The 20,532-nt window shown below is 37.2% G+C and overlaps 1 protein-coding gene across 2 annotated transcripts in view; it reads right to left on the reverse strand.

Annotated features, from left to right (window-relative positions):
* Positions 1–20,532, reverse strand: part of Atp6v1h (ATPase H+ transporting V1 subunit H) — a 100,942-nt gene that overhangs the window by 52,303 nt on the left and 28,107 nt on the right. For both annotated transcript variants that reach the window (XM_090338819.1, XM_090338820.1), the window contains 2 exons: positions 11,704–11,801; positions 3,635–3,827 (listed from right to left, as the gene is read on the reverse strand). In XM_090338819.1, coding sequence (XP_090194945.1) covers positions 3,635–3,827; positions 11,704–11,801 — 291 coding nt within the window. The remainder of the gene's footprint in view (positions 1–3,634; positions 3,828–11,703; positions 11,802–20,532) is intronic.

Consider the following 20,532-nt stretch of genomic DNA (forward strand, 5'->3'; position numbering starts at 1 on the left):
GATTGGAAGAATCAACATTGTGAAAATGACAATCTTGCCAAGAGCTATCTACAAATTCAATGCAATACCCATCAATATCCCAATATCATTCTTTAAAGAAATAGAAGAGGCAATCCAAAATTTCATATGGAATAATAAAAGACCCCGTATAGCAAAAACACTTCTTAGCAGAAAGAACAGCACTGGAGGAATTTCAATTCCAAACATTAGACTCTATTACAGAGCTATAATTATCAAAACAGCTTGGTACTGGCACAGGAACAGGCCTGAAGACCAATGGAATAGAACTGAGGACCCAGATATTAAACCACAGACCTATGGCCACCTAATCTTTGACAAGGGAGCCAAAAAAATAGAATGGAAGAAAGACAGCCTCTTCAACAAGTTGTGCTGGCAGAACTGGCTAAGCACCTGCATAACACTAAAGTTGGATCCTTCTTTGTCACCTTGCACTAGAATTAACTCCAAATGGATCAAAGACCTGGAGGTAAAAGCTGACACACTGAAAACTCTACAGGAAGGAATAGGAGATACACTAGGCCTCCTTGGCACAGGTCGAAATTTTCTTAATAAGGACCAAGAAACACAACAAATCAGAGAAAGGCTGGATAAGGGGGACTGCATTAAACTGCAGAGCTTTTGTATGGCAAAGGACATAGCTAGTAAATTAATCAGGAAGCCTACAGAGTGGGAGAAGATCTTCACCAACCAAACAACAGACAAAGGCCTCATATCTAAAATATATCAACAACTCAAAAAAATTGAATCACTCCAAAACTAACCTCCAAAGTAACAACCATCCCATTAAAAAATGGGCCAAAGACTTAAAGAGAGTCTTCTCTGAAGAAGAAACAAAAATGGCCTATAGACACATGAAGAAATGCTCAACATCTCTGGTCATAAAAGAAATGCAAATCAAAACAACTCTAAGATTCCACCTCACTCCAGTTAGAATGGCCAGGATCAAGAAATCTAATAACAACAGATGCTGGAGGGGATGTGGCCGGGAGGGATCACTACTACACTGTTGGTGGGAGTGCAAATTCATTCAACCACTATGGAAAGCAGTGTGGCAGTGCCTCAAAAGGCTAAACATAGAACTCCCCTATGACCCAGCAATTCCACTACTTGGCATTTACCCAACCATCCAGAAACAAGGACATACTAAATCCACTAGCACAACAATGTTCATTGCAGCACTATTCACCATAGCAAAGATATGGAACCAACCTAGATGTCCCTCAGTTGATGAGTGGATCAACAAGTTGTGGTATTTGTACACAATGGAATTCTATGCTGCTGTCAGAAAGAATGACATCGCCCCATTTGTTAGGAAATGGAAAGACTTAGAAAGAATCATATTAAGTGAAATAAGCCAGACTCAAAGGAACTTAGGCTCAATGATTTCCCTCATTCGTCATAATCAGTAAAAACCTTGGGCTCTACTAGCAGAGATCTGCAATAGAGCAAAATCTTGAGACATAAGGCCATATAATGTGAAGCTAATTGAAAGGACCTCCAGGATATTGAAACAAAAGCCATATAATGAATAATTGTTGTCCTTAATGTACTATGTTGTCTCTCATCTCCTTTGCTGTCCCTTGGTTATCTCATATTGGTATAATATCTCACTTTGTTATCTGATATATTGAATTTATTTGTATTTGGATATTTGAAATTTGATAGGGAAGGGGGGAAAACCAAGACGGGTGGGGGGTGTGGGGGGGGAGGGAAATGGGTACCAAGACATGTGAAAGGGTATCAATGTATGTGAATTAATGCACCTTCTATCTGGCAAATATCATGTAACCCTTTTAGTAATTACAATAAAAAAAAAACCATGAGAAGGTATATCAATGTGTGAGAAATAATGCACCATCTATCTGGTGAATGTAACTGTAAGCCCTCTACAAATTAAAATAATTTTTTTAAAAAAACCCTGAGCCATAACTTCAACCCTTTCACTTTAGTTTATTTTTCAGATAGAGTATTCTTTTTGTCAAAGACTAGTCCTGAATCCTAATCCTCCTACCTATTCCTTACAGACATGTACCAACAATGCCAAACTTATTTTTTGAGATAGGGTTTCACTACAATTGTTTCCTGGAGTAGCATCACAAAGGATCCTCTCATCTCTGCTTCCCACTTCATAGCCAGATTATACACAACCGTATTGCCTTCATTCTTTTAATTCTTGGTCTTTACTTTAAAAAATAAAAAGCACAAGAGCAAATAAACGTTAAAAATACAAATTCTGAAAAAAAGAAACTGCACTTGTTGTATGTCTACCACCAACTAGAAATACAACCTCCCTGCCTCAGCAAACCCCACTTGTGAAGAAAAGGCCAACGAAACACTAATGGTACCAATTCACTAACAATAATGACCACTATGTTACTTGGCTCTGGTAACATTAAATAGGATGACAAATGAAATTCTTGAGGAGAATGCATAGCACAGAGGGAAGACTAAATAAGAACATGAGATGTAGCCACAATTATTCCTCTTGCTTAGCATCCCTTCTCTTTTTATTTTTGTGGGGTTTATGTTTTTGCTTTTGCTTTGTTTTGTTGAGTGGTTTGATACGAGGTCTCACTATGTAGCTCTTCAATATTAGATCTAGTAGTACTAGATCTTCTGTCTTCCTGCCTCTACCTCCCAAGTGCTAGGATTACAGGTGTACAGCATTATGACCATCTCAGGATGAGATTTTATGCCAACAAAGCCATGACTCAGAAGCCTACCAAGTCCTAATGCCATCAACAAAATTACTGGCCAAAACTGTGAAGAGACTATTTTCAGGAAAAAAATAAAAGATATTTTATTTCTGTGTTACACCAAACAACCTAGAATTCAGATTCTAGCCAGCTCCTCTACTGCCCCCAGCTTCCTCATGTAATCCAGATTAGAAGTTGTTTTAATTGCTAGTGTTGTTTTAATTTTCCAATGATATCATTTTACTCTTAATAATTACAAGTTTTTGTAGTTGTCTTGGAAACATCCAGTATCTGAACTACACTCCATACGATATGGCCATCAAAGAGAAAAAACTCGTTTAAGGACAGTCTACTGGTGAGCACTGTGCACAAAGTGCCTCCCTCCATGTGCATATCATCACACATAGTACTCTTCCTTACAGGGGCTCTATAACTCAGGCACTCCATTCACATAGGTGGTTTCTTCCACCTGACCCACAGCTTCATGTCATAAAGACATGATGTGATATTCTATAACTGCATAACTCCATGAAAAAATAAGCCACTTCCCCACGTGCTAAAAACTCAAATATATACAAGGTTATTGCCATGGTCTTGGACACATAAATTGAAGAACCTAGACATAAAAATCTATGATAGGATATATACTCTACTGACATAATGTTATATAGATCGATATGTATCTATGAAATACAAAGTCTCAGCTTAATTTTAAGCATGTTTGAAAATTTATGTGCCAGTGATTGTATATAGAGATTCCCTTCTTGAATAATAGTTTGAAATATGATGTAAAAAATCAGTGTTAATGTTTTTGTAAAAAAAAAATTCAAATATACAGTACAGTAGAAAATGCGACACAGAACATAGCCATCACTAACACTAGAACAATAACAACAACACATGCACAAAGAACTTACACGGAATGCTGCAAGAATGATTCTTGTCACTTTTTCTTTAACAGATTCTTGAAGGATGTCAGACACAACAGGAATGATATTATAGCGCCGCAGGTGTTCACACATTTGAGGACTAAATGCCAGGAGCCATATTGAAAAAATCATTTGATACTGGAGTTGAAAGCCACACTTGTTACTCAAAACTCCCATTATGCTGAAAGGAACAAACATTTAAAAAAAAAAAAACCATTTAATAAGAGAGCACAACAAAAAAGGAAATAAGTAATTCTTTGTACACAATGGAACAAGTTTCTCTGAACAATGTCCTTGGTTTCTTTCTTACCAACAATAGCACTCAGCTAGACTGCTACTTACAAAGCACTATATCCATTTTACTTTCACTCCTAAAGTCACAAGACCTCAGGAAATAGGTGCACTTGCTCCAGAGAAGCGACAAGAACAGTAAGTAAAACTTACCAAGGTGCTGTAGGAATGCAAAAGGAATGTGACAGGGAGCACGGGACTGAAATCAACAGGGACAAAATGACTGTGTATCTTTGAGCCAAACTTTATAGAAAGGTTCATGTAGCCAGGCACAGTGGCTCATGCCTGTAATCCTAGCTACTCAGGAGGCTGAAAGCTGAGGACCAAGGTTCAGAGCCAGCCCTGGCACAAAATCACCTAAGACTCATATCCAATTAACCTCCAGAAAACAGGAAGTGGGGCTTGGCTTAAGGGTAGAGCAGTAGCCTTGAGCTGAAGAGCTCAGGGATAGCTCCCAGGACGAGTTCAAGCCCCATAAACCACACAAAAAAGAAAGGTTCATGTTTTTATTCCCTTGCTGGTCCTGAGGCTTGAACTCCAGGCCTGGGTGCTATCCCTAAGCATCGTTTTCTCAAGGCTAGTATTCTTCACTTGAGCCACATGCCATTTCCAGCCTTTTCTGTGATTTAGCTGGAGATAAGAGTTTCACAGTCTGGGCCGAGAGTGTGGCCTAATGGTAGAGTGCTTGCTTCACATGCATGAAGCCTTGGGTACCACATATAAAGAAAAAGCCAGAAGTGGTGCTGCAGCTCAAGTGGTAGAGTGCTAGCTTTGAGAAAGCTCAAAGACAGTAGACAGGCCTGGGTTCAAGCCCCAGGACTGGCTCCCTCCGTCCCCCCCCCAAAAAAAGTCTCACAGACTTTGCTGCCCATATGGCTTCATATCTCAGCCTCTTGATTAGCTAAGATTACAGGCATGAGCCATTGCCATCCCATCCAGCTACTGCAAAGTTTTTGCATCAGAGCAACCAAGAACATTGTTTTAAAATAGGTAAGAAACTCAGATGATTCTGTATGAAACCAGTGAGAAGCCTGAATTAGATATTGCCAATCACAGAATTTAGGGATCAAAACGAGGCTCTAGAAACTTCTAGCTTAATATTTTATTTCACTAAGAAAAATCAGAAAAGTTCATAGAAATAAAAGTATCCCAAGAAATAAAACACATAAAGAAGAGAGCTAAGAAAATTTCCCTGAGAAATGTTTATATTCAAACAACTATCAGTTTAAACTATCAAATAATGATTTGGGTTAAGAGTATCTCCATCACATGATACTTAATATAAACTGAGGTATTTAGTAATAATATATTAGTATTGATTCATCAACTGAAATAAATGTATCCCATTAATACAAGATGTTAGTAATAGTAGAATCTTGAGTAAGAAGGAGAAGGACATAAGTCAGCACTCGGAATCTTCCACTTAACTGTTTACCTAAATATTGTAAGTTTTTTAACTCTAATTTTATAGTGGAAACCTCCTGCAAGTTTAGTATCTTTATCAATTGTCAATTTTTATACAGTTCTAAATGTACTGAACTGTCCTTCATTTTCCCATACGTGTTTCCCCTCTTAAGTCTTCTCCAGTTCAGGTTGTTATGTAAAATCTGCTTTTATCTAATTGATACCAGTATCTCAACTGCTGCCAAATCATGGTATTTTATTCTGTTGGTACCTGTTGCCTTTGCTACACTTTGCTTTGTGATGCTGTGTCTGAGACTTGAAAGGGGGCAGAATCTGTTCCACTAGTTACCTATTAGGCTCTGCTAAGAAGAACATCCTTCTTATTAGCATCCTGTCCTACCATCCAAAGAGTATCCAATCCAATCCATCCTTTACAAAAATTCCTCCAGACTCAACCTGTGACTCCAACTGGGTCTCCTCAGCACATCTCTGTAACAAATTTTAGCTCTGAGCACTACTAATTGCTGACTCTCAACAGCTTATAAGAGTCATGACTCTTTCTACAGAATATCCAGACACAGTACACATAAATGAAAATTTGTTTAAAAATTTTTACCCATAATGGCAATTAACAGGCACAGCATTTGGCAATTACTACATTATCAGAAGATGGAAACAAAGAAAGAAATGTTATCCTACTTTGTCACTATGATGATGAAATTGTCCGTACAATTAAACTCTTAAACTCTGAGTCTTTAAATGAGTATAAATTTCCTCAAATTCAAGAACCGATCAGTAAGCAATGTGTTTTTTCTAAGGACAAAAAGTAAACACAATACCATAGCCCACTTAGCATTTAACGTGAAGGACTCCACAACAATATTACAAAACAAGAACACTGACCATTATGATGAACTTATTATAATTAAAACATATTGTAATTTTCTTTCATCTTGGATGGTATTTGTGCATTATCATGTTCTTTTTACAATAAGTTTGCTTGTGTTTAAATTCTTACAAAAACTCCTAATAGTTATTTTTCACTATTCATTCTTAGTTCCATCAATTTTTTATAAAAAGACTGAAATATGGTTTTTTAAGGGTTTGTTGGACCAGATGGTAATTCTTGGGGCTGAAAAATTAAGAATTAAACAATCATGAATATACTGAGATCTTGCATGTTTATATGAAAACAATTACTAACTTACTGAGTTAGTATTAGAGACTGCAGTTTGTGACAGTCTAAATTCAATTTCTAAGAATAGCCATTTATAGAAATAATACATTCTAGAAGCTCTGTGCATCTGTTTGTTGAAGAAAATTCAGAATATTCAGATCTCATTTACAGGTGTTCCCCAATGGAGACATAATTAAGAAAAATCTTCTAACATCACTCAATCAGCTCTTGTTCTAAATCCTCTTTTATCAAGCAGTCAACTTATCAAGCTAGGTTGATATTGTTTCTAAAAAGAAACAATACCCTCACAATCTAGGAACAACAGGGAAACTGCTTTGAAAGAAGTTTGAATTATCATTATAAAAATAAATGGGCGGGCCAGGAGTTTGGCCTAGTGGTAGAGTACTTGTCTAGCATGCTCAAAGACCCAGGTTCGATTTCTCAGTACCACATACATAGAAAAAAGCCGGAAGTGGTGCTGAGGCTCAAGTGGTAGAGCTCTAGCCTTGAGAAAGTCCAAGGTCAGTGCTCAGGCCCTGAGCTCAAGCCAGGACTGGCAAAATAATAATAATAATTGATTAATTAATTAATTAATTAATTGGCATCTAATGGTAAGGCAAATATTCTATTGTTTCTTTGTTTAGGCTATTTAAGTTTGCTAAATAGAATTACCCAGATCCTCAGAGTTTCTGTACTTTAACAATTAGGATCCCACAAAGAACAGAGTAAATTACATGGCAATAAGAAGAAACATTTACACTCGTTTTGTTTTAGAGTAAGACCTTCCCTCAGGAAAGACAGGGAGAAAATAGTGAACTGCTGACAGCCACCTCACTGTCTCCACAGACTAACTGAAAATACAGGGCTTAAGTCCCTACTTAACTCCCTAAACCTGGCTTAGCTGAGGACTCTAGGCAGGTATAGGTAGGCAGAGACCAGTAGAAGTCAAAATTATTGAATTTTAAACCACTGAAAGTAGAGGAAATCAAAAACATTTACTAAAATGAAGACAGGCAGAAGTAAAGAGAACACCTTTTATAGCAGCATCTACTACAGTCACTAAAGAAGCTAGATAAAGTCCCATATCTTACAGTGCTTTTCTTTATTGGTTTTCTTTTTCTTTTTCTTTTTTATTGTTCTTTCCTATTGTTTTTCTGCTGGTGTGACCCACAGCAGAATAGCTCAGCTATACAGTCCCCCTTGGGAAAAATGCAGTACAGACCTCCAACTCCGTCCTTTAGTTCAGCATGAATATGTACATGGCAGCCACCATATCAGGGCTCAGCACTTGCTCAACACTAAAGAAAAAAACAAAGATCAGCAGCTCCACCAGAGAAAACAGCTGCTTCTAACTCTTAAATCTGCAGTGAAGCAGGGAAAATTTCCATGTTCCCACTGGAACAGGCAAAAGCAAGCGCTATGACCCAGCAATACTGTTCCTGAGCATTTATCCAGATGTCTAGAAAAAAGGACATACTAAACCTACCAACACAACTATTTTCACAGCAGCATTATTTACCATTGCTAAGACATGGAACCAACCCAGATAAATGAATCAAGAAGACGTGGTAAGAAGGGGTATCAATGTTCAACAAGTAATGTACCCACTATCTGATGAATGTAACTGTAATTCCTCTGTACATTACCTCGACAATAAATACAATAAAAAAGAGAAGAAGAAAAAAGATGTGGTAGATGTGGTATACACAATGGAATTCTATGCTGCCATCAGAAAGAATGATATCACCTCATTTGTAAGGAAAAGGAAAGATTTGGGAAAAAGAAAAAACATATTAAGTGAAGTAAGCTAGACCCAAAGGAACATAGGCTACATGGTTTCCTCATTTGTAATCATTAATGTACATCTAGGATTCTCCTAGCAGAGAATCACAACAGCTCAAAAGCTATGTACATATGGCCATACACGATGAAACTAAGTGAAATGAACTCCAGGATATAGAAACAAGAGGTTTATCTTTGTGATTGTTGTTCTTAATGTACTATCTGAAGTTATTTCTTTTCTCTTTTCTCCCCCCTTATGGTTTATCTCATGTTTTTACTATTCCTGACTTTGGTACCTGCCTGGTATATTGTATATATGTTTGTTTATTTGAAATAGGGAAGAGAAGGGGAAAACAAGATGACTGAGAGAAATTGGAGGAGGGAAAATGGGAGAAAAACATGAGAAGGGATATCACTGTTCAAGAAGTAATGTACCCATGGGGGCCGGGAGTTTGGCCTAGTGGTTAAAGTGCTTGCCTAGCATGCATGAAGACCCGGGTTCGATTCCTGGGTACCACATAGAGAAAAAAGCCAGAAGTGGTGCTGAGGCTCAAGTGGTAGAGCTCTAGCCTTGAGAAAGTGCTCAGGCCTTGAGCTCAAGCCCAGGACTGGCAAAAAAAAAAAAATTTAAAATAAAAAAAAAAAGAAGTAATGTACCCATTACCTAACAAATGTTAACTGTAACCCCTCTATACATAACGCCACAATAAAACACAATTAAAACAAACAAAAAAGAACATAGGGGGATTCATAAGAATTTCAAGATTAGTAAAAACCAAAATTTGTATTTTATGGGTATTGGTGAAGATAAAGACAAAAAAAGGATATGAAATATATTCAACAGAATAATAGCATGAAACTTCCCAAATCTTAAAAAAGAAAGGTCATTCAGGTACAAGAGTCTTTTGGAACACTCATTAGATCAGACCGGAAAAGAACTTACACACTTTAGTTAAAATAGTAAGCACATAAAACACGGAAAGAACACTGAAAAGAACTGTAAGAAAAAAAAAAGTCACTCACAAGAAGAAATCTATGAAAAAAAGGAGCAGATTTTACAATAGTTTAAAAACAAGGAGGGCTTACAATTCCATATTTCAAGCACGATAACTTAACAACTGCTAGCCCAGAATACCTTAGTGTATATCCATTCATAACTGAAGGTTTGTGTGTGTGTGTGTGTGTGTGTGTGTGTGTATGCAAACTATATGCATGTATATCAAACTATATAAGAGCCATAATAACACAAACACCCTGCATGTATATCAAACTATATAAGAGCCATAATAACACAAACACCCTGGTACTGGCACAAAAACAGACCTAAAAACCAATGGAACAGACTAGAAAACTCAGAAATGAACCCATAAACCAATAACCATCAGATTTTCAACAAAGGAGCCAAAACTTACGTGAAGAGGAAAAAAAGCTTTGTTGGCCTTGGGGAAAAAAAATGGATGTCCACAAGCAGAAAAGTGAAACTGGACTCTCTCACAGAAGTATTGTATTGATAGGAATTCAAAGGAGATCAAAGAACTCAATGTAAGACCTAAAACTTTGAAAGGGTAAACACAAGAACTTGTTGGCCTAGGTGAGAACTTTCTAAATAAAAGTCCAGGGGCTAAGAAAACTGGAGAATTGGAAAAGGATATAGTTACTAAAAAGACAGTCTGTAGAATGGGACGTTTTTGCCAGCTAAAAGACTGACATGAGAGTTCAAAAGACTAAAACCCCAACAATCAATAACCCAACTAAAAAATGGGCAGACACTTCTCAGAAGAGTAAATGGCAAATATGTGAAGAAATGTTCACCATCCATGGCCATAAAGGAAATAAAAATCAAAAGAATAGGAAGTGGCACTATGGCTCAAGGACAATGCCCAGGCCCAGAGTTCAAGTCCCACAATCAACCAAAAAAAGAAAAAAATCAAAAGAACATACAATTCCATCTCACTTGGATCAGAATCACCTTCATGGAGAATATGACAACAAATGCTGGTAAAAACATATGGTAAAAAGGAATCCTCATACACTGTTGGTGGAAAGGAAAATTAGTACAACCACAATGGAAATCTATATGTAGGTTTCTCAAAAACCTTAAAGACAGAACAGGTGTGTTCTATGATCCAGATATTCTATTTGGGGGCATTTAATCCAAAAAATTGCAAGTGAGGATACAATAAAGGCATCTACACACCAATGTTCATTGCTGGTGAAGTAATGGCAACAGCCCCGATGCCCTACAATGGATGAATGGAGCAAGAAAATGTGGTATGTATATACAATTGAATTTTATACATCCATCAAGAAGAATATTAGATCACTTACAGGGAAATGGATGAACTTTGAAAAAAATCATATTTAGTTAAATAAATCAAGATCAGAAAGACAAAGGCTGCACTTTTTTCTCATATGTAGAAGTTAGATCCAAAACACAAACATATTTGAAAATGTATGTATATGTACATATACATATATCTACCCAAATATATGAACACACACAATAAAACTCATTGAAGGATGATACAGGCAGGGGTGGGGTTCCATGGTGTAACCCCTTTGAACAATTAGAGGAGTTTAACAAAATGAAAACCAAGCAGCTGAAACATGTTAACTGAGGGGAATGGGGATAGGGGAGGGATGTGGACAAATGGAAAGACAGTGGTATCATAATGCTCAAGGTACATACATAAAAAATGGAACTGAGGGGACCAGGAATTTGGCCTAGTGGTAGAGTGCTTGTCATGCGTGCACAAAGACCTGGGTTCAATTCCTTAGTACCACATACATAGAAAAGCTGGAAATGGTACTGTGGCTCAAGTGGTAGAGCGCTAGCCTTGAGGAAAACCCAAGACAGTCAGCAGGCCCTGAGTTCAGTCCCCAGCACTGGCAAAAAAAAAAAAAAAAAATTGAACTAGGAAACTTGACATCAACAGGGACATCAATAGGACAGGACAGATGAAAGGTGATGAGAATGATGGAAGGGGTAACAATGATCAAGATGCATTACACATCTACTTAGACATGTTATATTAACATTCCTTTGTGTAATTATTTTAAGATAATAAAAAGTAGGGGGAAAGGCCTTCCTTTATTGATGTCTGCCTATATTCCCCCATTCAATACTTTTAAAGCAAGTCTGCATTCTAATACTTAGAATTGTTCTGTCCTGCTTTAGCTTCTTAGGATTTAACCTCTTAGAAAAGTGAAGCTCAAACAAGGGAAAGGGAAATATTCAGTTTGATAGTTATAGACTTGGAAAAAGGTTAACATAATCCATTGTAAAACTAGACATAAAAAATAAAATACTTCTTTCACATGATTAGTATATTAATTTGTTGGAAAATGTCAAGGAGAAATGCTTTAAAAAATTTTTCTACATTAAAAGTAAAAGGGCACTCACCAGTTTACCCCATCTGCTTCCACCCAGGCAAAGCGGTACTCATTGACCCGGAGCATCAGCTGCAGGCACCCAGCCACACACTGTACATACTGAGAACTCTACACAAGAAGAGGTGCACAGTTTTAAATTGGAAAGCACTTAAAGTCATGAGATCAGACAGATACATTTCTATATAAAAATCTCACTTTTACTATAATATTTTAGCCTCTGAGCACCCTAGATTCCCCAGTTTGTTCTTAAAAGCCAATCTTCCAGTTCACTTTAATCTCTATTTCACAGATATGAAGACATGTTTGTGTCCCAGATTAACTCTACAGAATTCATTATTAAGCACATTTAGAATATCTTTGATAGAGTTTGATAACTGAGTGTAATGATTTCTCATATTTCACACAGTCCTGAACAAGACAGGCACTCTAGAGAGAGAACAACATGCTCCGTAACTATAAAAATACCAAAGAAAAATAATAAGAGAATGTTTTTAAAAAGCGGATGTTTTGAGGCAAGCTCATAATTAAATAACTTTTGGCAAGTTACTAAACCTCTACAAACAGTGCTCAGCTTCTTTGTCTTTAATAAGGGAACCACTGCCAGGGGACAATGCCTGAAAGGTGCTGTTAGGTTTAAGGGAAATAATTAATTTAGCATATAGCCAGATGAAGACTTCACAAACCATGGTTAGCATATTAAAAGGTGTAATAAAGACACTTGGGGGTGGGGGAGGACAAGCCTTGATTTTTAACACTGCCAGTTCAGTAGCTATGCCTCAGAGAAATTGTGTTTAAACATGAAACTTGAAATAAATAGGAATCATACCCTCTCAGGCACTGGTGGTTCATGCCTGTAATCCTAGCTAAGATATGAGAAGAATGGTTCAAAGCCAACCCAGACAGAAAAGTCCCTGAAATTCATATCTTATCTCTAGTTAGCCATCAGAAAACTAGAAATGGCACTGTGGTTGAAAGTGGTAGGGCACTAGCCTTGAGCAAAAAACTCAAAGACAGTACCCTAGACCTTAACCTCAAGCACACAACCAACATCAAAAAAAAAATTTTTAAGCCACATAAAAAGCCTGCACTTTTTAAAAATATACACAATGACCCCTATATCTTTAAGAAGCAGAGAAACAGCCACGCACCAGTGGTTTATATCTATAATCCTAGCACTCAGAAGGCTGAAATCTGAGAACAGCAGCTCAAAGTCAGCCCAGGTAGGAAAGTCTATGAAACTCTTACCTCTAATTAGCCAACAAAAAGCCAGAAGTGGAGCTGTGGCTCAAGTAGTAGAATGCTAACCTTGACCACTAAAGCTCAGAGACAATGCCCAGACCCTGAGTACAAGCCTCAGGACTGGCACACAAAGGAGGGGGGGAGGGAGATGGGAGGGAGAGGGAGAGAGGGGGGCGGAGAGAGAGAGAGAGAGAGAGAGAGAGAGAGAGAGAGAGAGAGAGAGAGAGAGAGAGAGAGAGAGAGAGAGAGAGAAGGAAATTTTAAGGCTCTAGACTTCATAAAGAATCATTGTGAAATATTTTTAACAGAAGAATTACAGATGTTGTAAAATTTAAAAATAACTAATATACATGTCCTACTTGAAACATCATCTATAAAAAGGGAACACTTCAAAGAAATTCCATGCACTCGAACACAAAATACAATGATGTGAGCACATTTTGTAGAAATAGACAAAGATTATTAAGAAAAGGCTATCTACGGTCAACCTAGACAGTATTAAATATCATTCACAATATACCCAGGAATATAATTTGCCTGAATACTCAAAATATTAGCAGAAATTAACAGGCAAAAAAAATGCACTTTCAACTCTAAAACGATCTTCTACAACAGAATAAAAGATGCATCTTTCCAATTTAGCCAGCAGTAGAAACTTCTACTATAGAATGATTTATCTTTCTTGTTTAGAGAGAGAATTTGATCAAGATTTCTATACATAAATAAAAAGCAACCCAGGTATTTCTCTCCTCTTTCACTTATCACCTATGGACTTTCAATGTAAAAAAGTCTTGGTTCATTTTAAGCCTTTTCTATGTCCATTCACCATTTTTGTCGAATTATATAACAAATATAGGCTCTTCATTGTTCATTCTAATTTCAGCGCTCACATTATAAATAAGCAGAGGTAACATGAGAAGGGGTACCAGGGTACAAGAAGTAATGCACCCACTGCCTGACAAATACAACTGTATGCCCTCTATACATTATCCAGACAATAAAATACAATAAAGGCCTTGGGGGGACAGTCTCCAACAATAAATAAATACATAAATAAATAAGTAGAGGTAGAGTTCTGGTCCTACAATTGATATGACTCTCTCCTACTGTGCACAATAAGGCAGTTCACATGCCATTATAATAGTTATGCTCCAGCTATAGAGTAACATAGCTCCCAGGAGTCTGTATTCTCTTCTAGCTCCCAGGGGTCTGTATTCTCTTCTTTCACCATTTAGATACCTCTCCCAGGGGTTCATCCTCTCCTTCCTTAAACTTTCCTAGGACAGCCTGAACAAACCTCCAACCCAACGAAAGACCCCTTTTATTACACCACTTGAAGACTCTGCGCCTCTTTCTTATAGGCAGTGCCACAAAAATCAACTGTGTAATTCCTTGTTTAATGCTGTCATCCCCAAACATAATGTAGCCCTCTAAAGACAGGAATCATATTCTTTGTGTTTACTATTACATTTCAACATCATGTACTATACTTAGGCAGGACTCAATAAGGTTTTGCTGACTACATACCCAATATAAATTACAAATAATCCCTATGCCATACACTCATTCTAAACAAATGATACCCTAGCAGAAAGCAATCAATAAATAGCCTAAAAGTTTAAAGATTTGATCAAATTGCTATAATTCCAGTAATATTGCAAGGATGCATACAATAGAGAGAGAGGAAAAGGTGACATGGTCCAAACAGAAATTAACTCTTTACCTGACTCATGTAACTATAACCTCTCTGTACATCATTTTTATAATAATAAAAAATTTTAAGAAAAATACATACAATGTAACAATTATCTTATTGCTTTTTGGAGGCAGAACTAAATCTGACTGATAAAAGTCCATCCTGAAAGCAATCATTCAATCTTGTAGTATCTTTTTTTTTCCCCTGATCCTGGGGTTTGAACTCTGGGCCTGGCTAGCACTCTATACCATAGCACCACTTCAACTTTTTCTGAGTTGTATATTGGAGATTGTGAAGAGTTTATTGCCAATAATAGTCTCACAGACTTTCCGTCCTGTGATCATCAGAGCTCAGCCTGAGCCACTATACTCAGTTTTTTTATTATTAAGTTGCCTCTTCTTGAGAATTAGGATAAATTGGTCATCAGTTTTGAATTTCTCTATATCATACTGTTTTACTAGGAAATGTTTTTAGTGTTAAGAGCCCATTTTGATCTCAGTATTTGAAAGGCTGAGGCAAGAGGATCTCAAGTTCAAGACCATCTTGGGATACAGAGAAATACTATCTAGGACAGGACAAAACAGGACAAAATTCATCTCAGTAGATGTACAAAAGACCTTAGTCAAAGGTCAGCATCTTTTTAGAATGAAATATTTGATACAACTAGTAATGTAAAAAATGTACCTCAATATAATACATGCTATACATGATAAATCTATAACCAACATCATACTAAATGGCAGAAAACTGAAATCATTTCCTCTAAAGTCAAGAATGAGACAAGGATGCCTACTCTTTCTACTCATATTCAATATAGTGCTAGAAATTATAGTCAGAGCACAAAGGCAAGAGAAAAAGAAGAGGTGCCAACAGGAAAGGAAGAAATAAAAGTATCACTATTTATAGATGATATACACATTTAAAAGACTCCCAAAAGTTCCCTTATTGAACACTTGTTTGTTAAACTTGTCATTTGAAATATGATGTAAAAATCAATGTTAATAAATTCTTTAAATAAAAAAATGGGAAAAAAAGACTCCCAAAGAATGACCTTAAAAGATTATTTAAAAAAAAAAACTTCTAGGTCTAATAAAACACTTTTGGTAACAACAGACTATAAAATAAATATACAAAAAAAATCACTAGTTTTTCCATATAGCAAACAATAAGATGACTGGGAAAGAAATCAGGAAAATAATCTCATCCACAATACTATCACACATACATACACTTTAGTTCAGTATTACTTGTCTCCCTTAGTCCTTATCACACAATAGCTTCAGTGAAGTTTATAATATCATCTTCATACCCAGATGCAATATAGTATTTCAGTATTTATTCGCCACCATTCTTTTTCCTTTTCCCCTCTGATGTTCTCTCAAAGTCTTAAAGTTGCTAGTGTGTGTGTGTGTGTGTGTATGTGTGTGTGCATGCGCGAATCTTTATCTTTTAGGTCTAGAGTTTACATATAGAAAAAGAAAACAAACCCATGCAGCTTTTGTGCTTCTGAAACTAAATTACATTACTTAACACTATGGTCTCTAGATTCATCTATTTTATTCTTTATGGCAAAACAATGCTTAATTTTGTATATGTCATATTTTCTGTATCTACCAGTTGTAGGGAAATGGGGACAAAAACATGAGAAGCGGTATTAATGATTGTTAAGAAATATACCTTCTATCTGGTGAATATAATGTAACCCTTCTATCAATCACAAAAAAAATTTTTTTTAATTTATATAATATGTACAGTAAACCCCCTTTCATCCACCAGTTCCCTGTGGAAGCCTAAACCTGTAAACAGTACTGAGTCCTGCGTACAATAGTTTTCATTTCTATGCAGGCAAAGTATAATTTATAGCAAGTATGGTAAGATATTAACAATATAAAAAGAACAATTCTAATAATAACTGCAATTTTAAAAGGTGTTTAAAACATGTATTATACTTTCCTAGAATTTTCCATTTAATAATTTCAGTTGATGGCCGGGAGTTTGGCCTAGTGGTAGAGTGACTGCCTAGCATGCATGAAGACCCAGGTTTGATTCCTTGGTACCACATACATAGAAAAAAGCCGGAAGTGGTGCTGAGGCTCAAGTGGTAGAGCTTTAGCCTTGAGAAAATCCAAGGACAGTGCTCAGGCCCTGAGCTCAAGCCCAGGACTGGCAAAAAAAATAATAATAATAATAATTTCAGTTGACTCGGGCTCCTGGTAACTGAAAAGCAATACCACAGATAAGGAAAAATCACTGTATTGATGGTGAGTTTCTCTGAGTCTCTGTGGACTCCACAACTCCCTAGCTAGAGAAGACAACAAATTAAGAGCAGGTCTGCACTGGGGGAATTGCCAACACTGATGCCCAGCCTACCCTTCTGATGGATTTCTTAACAAAGTGGCAAAGACTAATCCAAACTCACCCTGCACCTCTGAAGAGAACCATTGCTACACAGCATTAAACAACCAACCAATCCAAAGCAGCCTCCACCAACAAAAATACAAAAATGCCACAAATATGTCCAAAAGCCAAAGAAACAACATTTGGAGTTTCACTCAAATTTGTTGTCACCGCATGTGCAAACATGGGTAAAATATGAAAACATAACAGAGAGAAGCTTGTCCAGAAAGCAACATAGGCAGTTTTATTTCTACAAATGAACAAGTGATCCAGATACAAAAGTAGACGAGTGCTTCCATAGCCTCAAAGAGGAGAGCCGGAATGGGGAAGACTTTTGATGCATACAAAGCTTTGGGGTGAGGGGGCACTGAAATACTATAAAGTTTAATTATGGTAACAATCACATAACTTTCTAAGTATATTACAAACTGCTGTACTACAAATGGATGCGTTTACAGCATGTAAAACATTTTTTAATAAAGCTTTAAAAAGAAGCTTAAGCTACAATGTTACTTCATCACTCATAGTAAGTAGCCACATTGCCAAGAACTCCAGAGCTCCTGGCTGCCCTCATGGACATACACCGGGCCCTTCCACCATCACAGCAGGCCTACTGCAGGAACTGGAGTCACTGTCTACCACTGAACCAATGTCCATACACAAATACCTGATGCCACAGTAGGTCTGCCACAAAAGTGGCCAAGAAGAAGACACAAGAAGGAAGCCATCTTGCTCGCCTGCACACAGGTATAAGTGAAAGTAGGCAGAGGACAAAGTAAAAAAAAGAAAAAGTTCCACATGCTCTTTTTTTTTTTTTGCCAGTACTGCGGACTGAAGTCAGGGCCTGACCACTGTCCTTGGGCTTTTCCTCAAGGCTAGCGCTCTACCAATTGAGCCACAGCACCACTTCCACCTTTTTTCTATGTAAGTGGTACCGAGGAATCGAACCCTAGTTTTCATGGATACTAGGCAAGCACTCTACCACTAGAACAAACTCCTGTCCCTACACTCTCTTTTATTATAATAGTAGCAGTTATCGTGAGTACTTAGTATAGACCAAGCAAAAGACTAAATGATTTTTTTTTATGTTATTTATGACAGAATCTTGCTATGTAGCCCAGGATGACTTTGAACTTAAGATTCTCCTGTCTGCATAAGGCATGTAATAGCACATCCAGCACTCATTCTTTAGAAATATTCCAAAGTTTATGGGCCATCATAACCTTCTTTGGCCAGGGAGTCTGCCCAGTGATCTACACCCAACCATATTGCCTCCTCAGAAGAAAAGAGTTACAACACATTCCAAATCTGGGAACCAAAGGGATGGCAAAGATATAATATGATGCTATTATTTTCACAACTTTCTAAAGACAACATATTTTTAAAAAATTCTATTTGTTGGATCAAAGACCTAGAGGTAAAAGCTGACACACTGAAAACTTTACAAGAAGGAATAGGAGATACACTAGGTCTCCTTGGCACAGGTCGAAACTTCCCTAATAAGGACCAAGAATCACAACAAATCAGAGAAAGGCTGGATAAGTGGGACTGACTAAACTGCAGAGCTTTTGTATGGCAAAGGACATAGCTAGTAAACTAATCAGGAAGCCTACAGAGTGGGAGAAGATCTTCACCAACCAAACAACAGACAAAGGCCTCATATCTAAAATATATCAACAACTCAAAAAATTGAATCACTCCAAAACTAATCTCCAAAGTAACAACCATCTCATTAAAAAATGGGCCAAAGACTTAAAGAGAGTCTTCTCTGAAGAAGAAACAAAAATGGCCTATAGACACATGAAGAAATGCTCCACATCTCTGTTCATAAAAGAAATGCAAATCAAAACAACTCTAAGATTCCACCTCACTCCAGTTAGAATGGCCAGGATCAGGAAAACGAATAATAACAGATGCTGGAGGGGATGTGACCAGGAGGGATCACTACTACACTGTTGGTGGAGTGCAAACTCATTCAACCACTATGGAAAGCAGTATGGCAGTGTCTCAAAAGGCTAAACATAGAACTCCCCTATAACCCAGCAATTCCACTACTTGGCATTTACCCAACCATCCAGAATCTAGGGCATACTAAATCCACTAGCACAACAATGTTCATTGCAGCATTATTCACCATAGCAAAGATATGGAACCAACCTAGATGTCCCTCAGTTGATGAGTGGATCAACAAGTTGTGGTATTTGTACACAATGGAATTCTATGCTGCTGTCAGAAAGAATGACATCGCCCCATTTGTTAGGAAATGGAAAGACTTAGAAAAAATCATATTAAGTGAAGTAAGCCAGACTCAAAGGAACTTAGGCTCAATGGTTTCCCTCATTTGTCATAATCAGTAGAAACCTTGGGCTCTACTAGCAGAGATCTGCAACAGAGCAAAACCTTGATACATAATGCCATATAGTATGAAGCTAATTGAAAGGACCTCCAGGATATTGAAACAAAAGCCATAAAACGAATGATTGTTGTCCTTAATGTACTATGTTATCCCTCATCTCCTTTGCTGTCCCTTGGGTATCTCATATTGTTACAGTATCTCACTTTGTTATCTGATATATTGAATTTATTTGTATTTGGCTATCTGAAACTTGATAGGGAAGGGGGGAAAACCAATACGGGGAGTGGGTGGTGGGTGGGGGGGAGGGTAATGGGTACCAAGACATGTGAAAGGGTATCAATGTATGTGAATTAATGCACCTTCTATCTGGCAAATATCATGTAACCCTTTTATTAATTACAATAAAAATATATATTAAAAAAATAAAGAAAAAAAAGAAAATTGTATTTGTGTAATGTAACCAAATGTTTGCAATGATCCAGTCATAACTTAGGATGACACTTCTGAAGACAGTTTGAAAGACAGGACCATTGTTGAACTGTTTCTTAACTTCACAGTAAAAAAAAAAAAACACACACACACCTATTTTGTCAGTTTTATACTGCCATCAAGTGGCAACACCATGTAATACAGCTTACCAAACTGCTTTCACATGGAAAATCTAAAAGGATTTTTTTTTTTTTTTGGTCAAATCTTCTCCTTATGTAGCTTTTTCTTACAGATTTTTTTTTTTTTTTGCCAGTCCTGGGGCTTAAACTCAAGGCCTAAGTACTGGCCTTGGACTGTCTCAAGGTTAGTGCTCTACCACTTGAGCCATAGCACCATTTCCAGGTTTTCTTAGTATGTGGTACTGAGGAATCGAACCCAAGGCTTCATGCATGCTAGGCAAGCACTCTTACCACTAGGCTACACTCCCAGTCCTGAAGGGATTTTAAGACACACAATATTGATATATCAAAGTTTGGCCTAGTGGTAGAGTGCTTGCCTAGCATACATGATGACCCATTCCTCAGTACCACATGCACAGAAAAAGCCAGAAGTGGTGCTGTGGCTCAAATGGTAGAGTTCTAGCCTTGAGAAAGCCCAAGGCCAGTGCTCAGGCCCTGATTTCAAACCCCAGGACTGGCAAAAAAATAAAAATAAAAAGTAGG

Source organism: Megascapheus bottae, chromosome 9, assembly GCF_031878675.1.
Source record: "Megascapheus bottae isolate mThoBot1 chromosome 9, mThoBot2.hap1, whole genome shotgun sequence".
Lineage (NCBI taxonomy): Eukaryota > Metazoa > Chordata > Mammalia > Rodentia > Geomyidae > Megascapheus > Megascapheus bottae.